This window comes from Mytilus trossulus, chromosome 8, assembly GCF_036588685.1.
Source record: "Mytilus trossulus isolate FHL-02 chromosome 8, PNRI_Mtr1.1.1.hap1, whole genome shotgun sequence".
NCBI lineage: Eukaryota > Metazoa > Mollusca > Bivalvia > Mytilida > Mytilidae > Mytilus > Mytilus trossulus.
The window spans coordinates 72,096,628-72,110,377 of NC_086380.1; the positions used below are offsets into that span (position 1 = coordinate 72,096,628).

Consider the following 13,750-nt stretch of genomic DNA (forward strand, 5'->3'; position numbering starts at 1 on the left):
TTCATTTCAAGGTGAAAGGTTAGGTAAACCATCCCCAATTAAGAGTATACTAGTCCGACAGATAACCAATCTATCTGTCTGTAGGACTAAGCTACTGCGAAAGGAGGGTAGTATACATTACCTAATTATGACTTCATAGTTCAGCTAGCATCAAGCTTACCAAAGGTATTACCTTTATCTACACACTCAATGCAATCGGCTGTAATGAAAATGGAATTTAACATTGATAGCTGTCAATATAAAGTGATCAAACTTAAAATACTTTTTTTCATGATATTAATAATAATATAATTTCAAATGCATCCCAAATATGATGAAATTGATCTGAGAGGCGTCATGGCATTGTCCGAGTTCTTTTGACTTCTGCGTTTTTAAATTCCATTGGTTTCTTCCGCTACTCTTTCGTACACAAAGAAAGCATGTTAATCAACACTTTCTTGTGTGCACCATAAGTAGATGAACTTAAGTAGAAAAAAATAAATTTCCGGAACTCTATTTTCTTTACAATTGTAGCAATCTGCAAGCTTATTAAGTTAAGTACGGTTCTGAAGTTCCGAAAATTACTTTGATAAAACACATGTAAATACGTTTAACAATCAAGAAAGATTTTTTTTTATCCTATTATAAGGCCAATGTTTATCGAGTCTGTACTTTGACACTCAGAAAAAAAAAGTAAAATTTCAACATGAGGCCAACGTGTTTGTCGAAACAATAATTTGGTAATTAGGAAACTAAAAAAAAAATAGTTTTAAAATGAGGCCAACGTGTTTGTCGAAATTATACTTTGGCACTCAGGAAACTAAAATAATTTTTACATTAGACCAAAGTGTTTGTCGAATTTCAAACTATACAATGGCACTCAGGAAACTTAAATGATTTTACAATATGGCCAACGTGTTTGGCGAAACTATACTTTGGCACTCAGGAAACTAAAAAATAGTTTTACAATAAGGCCAACGTCGAGTTTACACACATGGCATTTAAACTGCATAACTTGCCAAGTGTCTTGGCAGTCGCCCCATCAATTTACATAACGACCAAAATCTATTTCGTAACACTAATGTGAATTGTTTGGATAAACGTGCGGTAACTCACTTAGTGCTTTATACTATAAATATTTCATAATATTTCCCAGGATGCATCGCGATTGTACCCTGGGTCTTGAGCGCTTAAATTAGACAGCCAAATATACAATGTAGTCTAAATCTGGACACGTTTTCAAAATTTCGTCAGTGTGCCTCTGTGGTATAGCAGTTAGTTTAAATGGTTGTAATGTGTCGATTTTCGTTTATTTATAAAGGATTATTCATGTGTCCGAATTTTAAGGATTTCCCCTGATATTTTACTCAAAATGTTATTGGTACCGGAAACAGTCGTAGAGATGGTAAGTCACGAGGTCTTTGAGTATGAAATTGCATTCTGAGTAAAAGTTGAAGAGATGATTTTGCGGTTTACACTTTTGCTTTTTTACAATATTATATTGCTTTTGCAGTCGCGATCCTAAGGAGTCCGAACGTCTTCGATCATTTCTTCTATACTTCTAACATTAACTTATTCTTAAAAATAGTATCAAACTGACTAGGTCATAATAATAAAATAAAATAAAATCTCACAAAGTATAGTTTGTGATGCTGTTAGGTTCATGCTCGTAAATCGCGGTTATTGGACAACAAATAATAAGTACTCTAACCACAATACTACATATTTAATACTAGTACTAGTATATCAATTGTTTTGTCATTTAGAAAACTATTATTTTCTGAATCAATTAGTGAATTTGCCATTCAGTACATCACTGTTACATGTATGTATAATTCGCATTAATCAAAGTAAATTTGTGGTGCGTAGATGTTTTTCCATGCATGACATGCATGTCCTACTTGTACTATTCTAAAGTATACCAATATCGAACAGCTCTACATTGTACGATGAAAATGTTTTTAAACAAACAAACTAATTGTTTACTCAAACAAGAATAATAAATATTACATAATTTTATATATCGTTATTTCCAACATAAATGCCAATTAGTTCGGCATTGAGCTCAAGTCCTTACGGTGCACTTCGATAATTTTGTGTACTGTATCTCATTTGTCAAACTCTTCTCTCAATTGCGTATTGAAGGAAATTAGAAAAGAACGTCCAATTGTCCTTGAAGCTTTATACACAGCCAAGTATGAACATAGTTTTCGTGGGCATCGAGAACAGTAAAAGCCTCTTGTACGATAACGAACCCTTTCATTTCTATGAAGGCCCTAGCTGCGGAACCGTAGCCCTTAGTGCAAAAAGTCACAAATACTATTAGGACATGAGAGCTACGGTTCTGCAGCTATGAATCGAACTTTCTCTATCTAAAATACCGCTTCTTTCATTGGTCGTCGAAATTCCTCGATCTTCTTCCCGATTGACTCACTTTGAAGAGCCTATACCATTGTATTTGTGTTTAATTTGATTTCGTCCTATACATAGTTATAGTTTTCAGATTCATCACTCCACAACTTCCGGTCTACCGAAATATTTGGGTTGGGGTATCATCAGAGAGCAGTAGCTCGCAGTTTCGCTTGTTTCATCTATATTTGGACTTTGACACATGACGCTAGTTGAAGACTGTATTGTGACACGTAGATGTCATTTGATTGTTTGTGACGTTAAGTTGCTGTCTCGTTGGTGTAAACAGCATTATGTTCTTTTAATGTTCATTTAAAAGAATATTCAATAGGGACATTTTATAGATATAATTATAAAAACAATATTTCAAAAAATGCCTTAACAACCTTGCTGATTTTTATTATGCTATTTGCAGACCATTTTCCAAGGTCGTTCAGTATAGGTGCTTACTTTCTTGATGTGTCAGTGCTTTTTTTAGAATGGCAATTACGCTATATATCATATTTTGACCTTTCTAATTGTTAACTTCTCGTTCCCAATAACTGTTAACATACAAGACATCCATGATAACACTATTTTTGACGCAAAATAACATTGCGTGATATTTACACAGATAGCTAGAAATTTATATGTCAAATGAGACGGGGAATATGATGTAGAGCTTACTAAATGCATACCATAAATACGAAAAAATACAAATTATAACAATTAATTAATTAGTACTTTACTGTTACTGTCGTTCAATGTTACTGTTATAACTGTAAGGTGCGTTTGGCACTAATTTCCTTGTCACCATAGCGACAAACTGATTAAATTTCAATTAATGGTAAATAGTATATCAATTCGTATATATTGAAATAAAACTGCTTATAACCAATATTAATAGTAAGATGCAAGTTGCTTTATAGTGCAGAAAATGTATATGCAACATTATATTTTTTTTACAAATGATAATAACTATTAATTGCTTTCTCATTGAAGAAACCTCCCACCTAGGATGTCTTACTTCTTCATTTTCGTTGGATTTTATGAAATTTATTTTAGCAATATATTATAAGAAATGTAGAATAATTCTTCACATTTTGTTTGCAATTCTATTAATCCATAATTAAAAAACAACTAATTTCTTAACTTTTTTATTCGAGTGTCACTGATGAGTCTTCTGCAGACGAAACGCGCGTCTGGCGCAAATACAAAATTTTAATCCTGGTACATCTATGATGAATTGATTTAGCTATAATACGATAAACACTCATTTATAAAAGAAAAAAAAAATCAGAGCAAACGAAATATATCAGATTTCTGTGAACATCTTGTATAATTAATTAACAATTAACCAATGTTGCAAACTGAGAATTACAGCATGGTCTGTGTAAATTTATTGAGATCATTATCAAAATTTTCAAAACTGCCAAACACAAATCATTTATAAAAACAATTAACCGTAGCTCATTTCAAACTTTAGAGTATAAATAACGTTGATGGAAAACAGTTTAAAAGTCAAAATTGTCGCGTAAACTAAAACAAAATGTAGTGATTCCCACGATTATCCTTTAAGAAAACATTTCTGTGTGCAATTTTCTTTTAAAATCGCAATACAAATGCGATATGGGCTTTGCTCATTGTTGAAGTCCGTACGGTGATACGTAACATGTACATAGTTATTTATTTCTGTATCATTTTGTCTCATGTGAAGAGTTGTCTCATTGGCCATCATATCTTTTTTAGTGGACATTTTAAAATATTGCTTTTACCAATATATGCGCAGTTAATTTGTATTATACTAGTATATGAATTTCCAAGTGGATTTTATTTTAAGCATTAATTTCGATTTAAAACACATCAAAGTAATAGATAAGAGTTGATATGGTGTCTTGTGGATAATATGATGACGCAAAATTATTATATATATAAAATCACTTGGGAAAAATAAAAGCAAAAAATCTGCTCTTTTATTGCTGTTTTTCATCTCAGGAATTAAGCAGCTTCCAGCACGGAGCCGAACCTCACACCTCACTATAAATAAAGAAAACAACGAGACAAGAACACTGGTTAGTGTAAGGAATCTTTCGCAGTGGTGTAGACTCTAATTGTCATTATTTTTAATTAAAAACCAAGTAACAATTTAACATAATTCAAAGTAAAAAAAAAAACAACGTTATTATACTCCCTCTAGAGACAAGTTTTACTCAGTCACGCACAAATTGATTCATTGTTTTGTGAAACTTCCAGTGGCAAATAGTACAGGCATTAATTGATATTGTAAGACTTTTAAATGTATTCTCTATATCTAAGCATTTCACTTGATATACAAATCGGATATATTTACTACTCGGTTGTAAATTTTTTGACAAATTTTCTCGAACATTTACTTCTTTTGATTTATCGTCATGAATAATCCAGAGGATTTGTACATTACTATAAAAATCCTTGATATTTCTGAAATGTTCGTCATTGGAAGTATTTATTTTCTTAATCACCCAATAACACTAAAAGAAGAAGTGTTAATACCTTCAAAGTAATACATATTTCGTTATGTATTAATTCATGAAGAACATATAATCAATAAAGATAATACTCAAATTTCTTAATATAGCGTTAAATTGATATCCTTTCCGATTAACTTTAGTCAGAGGAGACATGCATAAATCATCGAAACTCGGCTCAGTATATAAGGAGGATGTGGTATGATTGCCAATGAGACAACTCTCCACAAGAGACCAAATGACACAGAAATTTACAACTATAATAGATCATCGTACGGCCTTCAATGTTCATTTTGACTGTATTAACGTTTTCGGTCATAATTAAAGAATTATGGTTTTTATTGATAGAGGCATATGGTTGTGCATCCAATAAATGAAGGGATGCTCGGTCTTTGTTTAAGGTGACATTCCAGCTTTTTCATTGGAAACTTGTAATTGCGTAATTTTATTTTCTATATCTGCTATAGTGGCCGGACGTTGCCGGACTTTGTATTGACATGAAATATTATTGATATCATTATTTTTATTTTCATTTTCATTTTTTTTTTTAATTTTGAATTATCTACAATAGTCATAAGTGGCCGTACGCGTATTTGGGACAATTGGTCGGGCCGTTTGCCTTGCAATGATCCTAAATTCGTGTGTAATTTGGCTAGTCAATTTTGTTTTAATTCGAGCATTTCGATTGAGACGATTCACGCGTCTGACGTCTCACTCTCCTATTTCTCTCTTAATTTATTTGAATGCCTTTTCAAACCAAAACATAACTTTGCTTTATTAAAAGGGGTACTAGCTATCAATTTCGTGTTCAATGATTTGACTCAAATGCACATATTTGATTTATATAACCATGTAAAACATTTATCAATATTATAAAAATTCTAAAATTATAGACAATTAACAGGGCATTGGCTCGATAATATGTAGCTTCGTTTTTTTCTGTATCTAATTAACTATTGATTTGAGCTCCGAAGACCTCCGTTGGTCATATAAGAAGTTCACATGACTATCGATTCAACGAGGTCGATATTCAATCGGAAGTGGACAATTAATCATTAATGTTTCTCAACTTAATTTGACAAACTATTTCATTAACAATTGAACAAAAATACTTAAGATTTTATTATATGTCTCGTACCTAGTGCCCCTTTAATAGCGGAGTATACATTTGTGAATTCGAATTAAATGTAAGTGTGAACGAGGCATTAAACAATTATTGCTTCTGATAGTGCATGATGCTAGCATTTTAGAATAAAAAACCTGTCGCAGCTGTTTAATCAAATTTCAACAAAGAAGTTATTACATGTACTTAAAATTTCAATGAATACCATTATCAAATTTGAGTGTCCTTCCATGGTCAATCGCAGGTGGATATCTTTGTTATCACGTGGTTATCGCGATACGAAATGCTTACTGTTAACAAATTGCAATGTATTCTGTATAAACATCAGCATCAATTAATGTTTATTATGTAAATAAAAATCTGTAAAGACGTTGCATAATTAATACAGAAATCATCAACAAATCTGCAAACGATAACGAAAACTTACAGAGTAGCAATTAAATGTAACAATCTGTCAACAAAATCCAAAATGACAGCAACATATTTATATTTGGCAAAAGACAACCATGTGGTTTCTGACTGGGGAAGAATCGTATAGTCATAGTCTTTTTTTTTTTTTTTAGATACAGACCTTCTTCGACTATCTCAAACTCAATATTGTTAGATTGGTTCCGAATAAACCCATCATAGATACCAGGATTACATTTTGATTTGATTTGAAAGGCGCGCGTTTCGTCTACAAAAGACTCATCAGTGACGCTCGAATAAAAAAAAGTTAAAAGGGCCAAATAAAGTACGAAGAAGAATGTTTTAATTTTATTATAAACAACCGAATGACAAAAGTATATATAATATACGAACAACCACAGTTATAAGTATAGAAGAACGAAAGCGGTTCAAATTGAAAAAAAAATATTGGTGCTTTTAACGTTAAAAACTTGACCTATGAAAACTATCCAATTAATGGAAAAATATCGAAACGGCTCTTTTAGAGATGACTCCAAATTTGGTATACCTATATCACATTTGTTGCATCTGTTGTACGGTATGTAATGTTATTGTTCTGAAAGTACAGGAGGATAATAAAACAAATTGTTTTAAATATTTCAATTTTTGAAAATTCTTCATCTCAATAAGGAGAATGCTACGTTCTTTGCACGTTAAAGAACCTTGTCAGCTAATCGAGATGTCCAATAAGTGTCATATGGTCAGTGGTGGGTTCAGAAATTTTGTTGTAGGTTGGTATGGACCCATTGTCTGCCTAAGAGGATGCCCGCTCCAGTCATGCTTCAGTATTCCCTAAAATATCAGCCAATGCTTCTCCATAAATAAGGGTCTGCCCACCCCCTAAATCCGCCTTTTGTTTTGCAAAAAACATCCAGCATAGTACATGCATTTATTTTTTCAGCGCTGACTTCCGAATTTTTCGCCTTTCATGATGAACCTACCTTGCAGAATCTACCAACAGTATCATTTATTCAAATGAGCAGTTCATGAATATGCATGAAGTATTTGCCAATAGACATTTAAAAGCAAGATTCAATCAATTATCCAATCAAAGATTAATCGCTAGCAACCGGAAGCTGACTGACTTACTTATCCGTGATGATATTACTCATCCTGGTATAACAAATAATACAGTTTTAAAATATTAACTGTTCATAACATGGACATAACAAATAAAGGGCTGCGCTTTAGCGCATGATACGCCCGTTGCTTTTTTAACTTGTCTTTTATGCTTTAAATGAATTTATATGATCAACTAGAAATAGTGTGAGCCCTGTCAAATACCCCCCCCCCCCCCCCCAAATAATAAATAAAAATGCACAAAAAAATTGGCACTATTAAGGCTACCTCAAAATTAACTAAGTTTGTTGTCTTAATTTTTCATCCATACATACAATTTTGTGAAAGTGTTAGTTATTGTCCCAAAATTGGAAAAATAACCCCTTTTTTAAGCATTAAAATTCATAACACGGAAATGTAAAATCTGAAATTTATAAAAATTGAAAGGGCGCTTACATCAATAGATATAAAACAATTCACCAAAGTTTCATGGACATTGGTGAAAGCCTTTTTGAGTTATTGTCCGAAGTGTTAAAAATCACCTTTTTTTATGAATATAGCCCTATAAATCCAAAACTTAAAATCTGAAATTTATAAAAATTGAAAGGGAGCTTACATCAATAGATATAAACAATTCACTGAAGTTTCATGGTAATTGTTGAAGGTGTTTTTGAGTTATTGTCCGAAGTGTGGACGACGGACGGACGGACGGACGAACGGACGAACAGACGGACGGATAACGGTATACCATAATACGTTCCGTCCCGGGCGTATAAAAATGATTAAATATTAAAAACATAACACGTAATAATTAGATTATTGCAATAAATGGATTGTTATGTTTCATTATAAAGGGAGTTAATAAATAGCATTTATTGCAATATAACAAACGACTTAAGGTTACATCGAATAATAAGACGTATATTGGTATATCGTACATCAATATAAAAACCTTAAGTAGACACTAGAGTTTGTAGAAATACACTCTTAAGTGAAATAAAAATGCTAAAAAAATATCATGATGCTCAAAAACATAAGGATGTCTACTCTTCCTGATCAGTAACTGAAAAGCGAGGAATAGACTTAAGTCAAAAATATATATTTAGATTTATTTAAAAACTACTGAAGAATTACACTAAGATATAACTATTGTCTTGAACTTGTGACTATTTTTCTTAATTTGTTTTTACCCGTCTCGCCTCCAGAGTTCTACGAATTATTTTATAGATTATGCATATGTGTTATCACCAGAGAAAACTTTTTCTTGTGGTTTTGGCGGAGAAATGGACCGAACAATTTTTGTAGCTTCTCTATTTCCTAAATTACTAACCATTTATATTGTAAATGTTAGTATGGCTTATCATTTAAACGGCTATGCATGTCTTAATATACCTCAAAATGTAAGTATACAACTTATTTTGTTTAGATTCAATTATAAACACACATGTTTAAATAGTAAAATAAAATTCTAACTAGATGTTGTCTGGTTTTCAATCAAATGCTATGCAATTTAAAAAAAAAATGACAATTCTTAAAATTTGTTCAGATTAGATAATCATAACAATTATTTTTAAGATACTGACTTATGAGTTTTTTTAACGATTTTATAAAAAAGAAGATGTGGTAAGATTGCTAATGAGAAAACTGTCCACAAGAGACCAAAACGACACAGACATTAACAACTATAGGTTACCGTACCGTACAGCTTATTGACTGTTTTTTTTTTAGTTGACTATATTCGGTTCAATTCATATGTTTTATAACGAGTGATAATTGGATATGATAGCTTTATCATAGAAGCCTTCATCATATCCCCTCTCAATTCCTCACAAGAAGTTTACAAGAAGCTGATGTTAAATCTTTATTACAGATGGGTCTAGACATTTATATTGTATTATAAGAAAGTCTTGTACAAGCATCAGGACGATCGAAAACAAACTATTACATGTATATAGTACTATGGTAAATATTGAGTAAATAACAATAACATCACAATTAATGTACAAGTACTAGTAATTCGTAGCAATTATCATATGTATATACAAGTAATAAACTTCTTAACAAGATTATAAATAGTTTATTATATAATATTCATCATTATTCTTAAACTGAAAAACGTTTTTGTTTTTGTTTCTCCCCTGTTTAAATAGTTGCTTTTCCGAAAAAGCAAATTTCATAATCCATGATAGTTTCAGTATGAATGAACAGGTATAGATATTATTTATGATGTTTTAGTTTTAGATGTATGTTTTTAAAACTGTTTGCTAGTTTTTATTTGCGTTGAACCAACGGTCACGGTAACTGCGAGTACTCTCAGGTCTGTACTGTGTGTCTGTTTTGTTTTAAGGATGTATAAATATCTTGCAACTTCCGGTCAGTGTTATTTTTATAGATGTTTTATTTTGTATCGTAGGATGACTATTAATATAAGCAGGTTATGGAGGGTTGGCGCCTTTAAACATATATAACCCCGCTGCATTCTATATGTGCCTGTTAAAAGTCAGGTGCCTATTGTTCGGTGGTTGTTGTTGGTTCATGTCTGTCATATTTGTTTTCCATATATTGTTTTGTAATCAATTAGGCTGTAATTTTTCTAAATTGAAGTAGTTTATATACTTCATGTCGACGCCTGTTATAGCCGACTTTCCAGTGTGGGGTCTTCTTGTTGTTGAAGGCCGTAAGGTTGTCTAAAAGTTCTTACATTTATTCAATTTCCTATACAGACAGAGTTGTCGTCCTTTCCTCCTCAATTGAGATTGACGAGTCTGTCTGTATGGGAGATTGACATCTTTTAGTACTCCATTTGAATTGTTGTGGATAGTTGTCTCATACCACAACTCCTTATTTTTATATAGAACTTTGTAAATACATTTCTATTTATATAAGAATTTAAATATAAAATTGAGAATGGAAATGGGGAATGTGTCAAAGAGACAACAATCCGACCAAAAAAAAAAAAGAATGTTTTTTTCAAATTGCCATTACCATCATAGCTCAAACTGTTTAAAAAAAATGTATTGGGGTATAAAATAGTGATGATGTATATTAAAAAAAATGGGCGACTAGGTTTGTTCATTTTGATTGGGAAGTACATTGTACGGTACTAAATGTTTTATTACTTAAACGCAAGAAGAGTTTTCGTAGGTACTTTAAGATACTCTGTGTTTTTCCATTTTTTGTTCCACGTCATTTTTTGCGCGTTTATTGTTTCTTTTGAAAGTTTTTATCTGTGTAGTTTTATTTGAGATAGTTTCACTCGTGATTTTTCACAAATCACTTCTCACAATTTTCCATATACTATTTCGATAGTGCCCTTGTGGGGTAACAGATGCGCTGACGCTTTAAAAGTTTTGAAAATGGTCTAGGGAGCTACCAATTCATTTTCAGGTGAAAGATGGAAGAGCTAGGATAAAAAATGTTTTTATCTCTGTCCTGATTTTTTATTTTTACTCTCTCCGATCCTGCCTTATTCTTTCTTTTTAGTTTATTCTTTCTTTTTTTCTTTTTTTTTTACATAAATTGTTTCATTGTTTGTAGTATCATGAAAAATGTAGGTATGTCAACATCATTATAACGCTATCACGATAATACATGTAGTTCCTTTACATATGAACGTTTAGCCAAAGATTTGAACCATGAACACATTTCTTTCCAAAAGAAGGGCAATGTATTTGAATTTTTGCGATAAATTATTGAGGTTCAGTATGAATGTGAATTCAGTTATTAAATATTCTTTGGTAAAAAGAGACAAGGAAAGACAACTGGATATATAAAAAGGTACAGTTCTTAAAAACATGAAATTCAATGTATAATTATTACAAGTTAAACAGAAATATAGAGTCACCGAAATCCGTAATCATTGATTATAGTTGACATCATTGTTATAAAACAATTACAACATAAGATTTGTCACTATTCGACATAATATGTGTCTATTTCAATTTAAAGTATAAGTCTATTTTTTTTTTTTTTTTTCGTTTTTTTGTTTGTTATTTTTGTATTTGTTTTTTTTTGTCGAGTCAGCGATAATTTGATCATCAACCCTATACATTTTGTCGTCGGTGCGGATGGTCTCGTTGTAGCGTGTTTGCCTTGAAGGCAAGGGGACTCAAAGGAACAAATACAGCCTATAAAATAGCATTTGCTGATATTCATCTAAGCATCGGAAGTAAGGAATAAGATGAAAGACTAGTCGTTTCGGAGTCCGAATTGTGTGTCTGGGTATGCCCCCTTTCCCCCTATGGTTGTATATCTTTCTGCAGGCAGACTGTTACCATATGAATTATCACATAAGAACATCTGGCTCAACTTGTTGATGTAGTTATATTTGATTTATATTACATGAGCATGTTCGGGTCCGGAATAGGCACATGTATTTGTCACTGGACGTTAAACAGCTATACATCATTATCAACTCATCTGTAACCCCCATCGGGACCTTCTTAAATCGAAATGTGTCAAATTTTCTTCTTCTTTTTTATTTAGGTTTGAGTTCTCTTTCAGGGTTTATAGATATAGGAAGATGTGGTGTGAGTGCCAATGAGACAACTCTCCATCCAAACAACAATTTTAAAAGTAAACCATTATAGGTTAAAGTACGGCCTTCAACACGGAGCCTTGGCTCACACCGAACAACAAGCTATAAAGGGCCCCAAAATTACTAGTGTAAAAACCTTCAAACGGGAAAACCAACGGTCTGATGTATATATGTTGTCCCATTTCTTTTTAGGGGCACTGGACGTTTGATCTGTACTACCTGTAAAACGATAGGACATTTTCGCTTCAAATATTATTGACATTTGCGCTTCAAATATTATGGACATTTGTGCTTTAAATTTTGATTAATCTCTAATAAATTGACCGGAAAATTGCACTTTTTACCTATAGTCGCCCACCTGTAATTTCAATGAGCAGTAATCATTACGTTAATTTAACTTCATATATATTTGTGTCATTAGATCGACAAATGGTCAAGAATCCGTCCATACCCACTACATGTATAATGAAAAGTTCTACTCGACTCAGTCGGCTATTTTTATCTTTTTGAAGAGTATCATTGGACACGCGGTGAGTTACCTTAATAAGATTCGCTATATTGATGAACATGCAACCCAGTCAAGAATTGAGAAAGAGAAACTTGATTATGTACTAGTATTTTAAATGTGGGCGACATACCAGTCAGGACAGATAACAAGAGCTAAAGTTCACTCCTTGGGCTCAGAATTTTTACTGGAAAATGGATCTGTGATGACTATACGTGTTTTTATGTCTTTAGAATGCTTACTTTAAGTTGTATTTAAACTTTTAAACATATATCAATGAGCTATAATACGAATGAAATATGCTATGAAATGATTTTCAAGTTAAGAGGGGGATGGGGAGGTCAGTGAAAAAACTAAGTGAATTAAGGTTTTTATACTTCATTGAAGTTTTGATGACGTCCTTAACCATAAAGAAAAATATGTCTTTAACTCTGCCAAGTCAAATATGTCGGTCCCAAGCCCGGATAAAAGAGGAGGATAATCATAAAAACAAATTATTGCAGAAGCGCAAATGTCCTATGATCTGAAGCGCATGTGTCCACAAAAGAAAGCGCAAATGTCCTATGATTTGAAGCGCAAGTGTCCAAAAAAGAAAGCGCAAATGTCCTATTATTTGAAGCGCAAATGTCCTATGATTTGAAGCGCAAATGTCCTATGATTTGAAGCGCAAGTATCCAAAAAAGAAAGCACAAATGTCCTATGATTTGAAGCGCAAGTGAGAAAGTGCAAGTGTCCCGCGCCGCTTTTTTTTAAACGATTGTAACTTTAATACAATAGTAGCCTGATAAATAACTTTCTTGTGTATATGTTTTGAAAAGTATGGTACACAATTTACCGTAACGATTGCACGCCATATTGAAGTTGTTAGTATAAAACTTTTTTGACAGATTACGTCTAGACATGGGAAAGATACAACAGATACGAATTATTTGCATAATTAACGCATCTGTTTGTCGTTAACAATTACGTCTGCATTCTTCATATGCAAAATGTGTATAAAAGGTGTATGTTAAGAATGTAGTCAGGTTAAATTTAAAATTGATATTTTTAAAGTCAGAAGAACATCAGTGAAAGATTGATAGATTGATTGTTGGTTGCTAATTTACGTCCAGTGGCAAATATTTCACCCGTGTTCAAGACGAGAACAAGTTTACAATACATACAATAGGTTGGTCTTGTAATAGAGGCCATCCGGATGATGGTCT

General features: G+C 32.2%; 1 protein-coding gene across 2 annotated transcripts in view; it reads left to right on the plus strand.

Annotated features, from left to right (window-relative positions):
- The first annotated feature begins 1,263 nt into the window (after nucleotides 1-1,263).
- LOC134681373 (potassium voltage-gated channel protein Shaw-like) overlaps nucleotides 1,264-13,750 on the plus strand; it is a 39,059-nt gene continuing 26,572 nt past the window's right edge. Inside the window, exon 1 of one of the 2 annotated variants that reach the window (XM_063540976.1) lies at nucleotides 1,264-1,384. In XM_063540976.1, the coding sequence (XP_063397046.1) occupies nucleotides 1,352-1,384 (33 nt within the window). In that variant the 5' untranslated portion in view covers nucleotides 1,264-1,351. Of the gene's footprint in view, nucleotides 1,385-12,451; nucleotides 12,571-13,750 lie in introns of those variants that run through there. The other variant, XM_063540975.1, reaches the window with a different exon arrangement.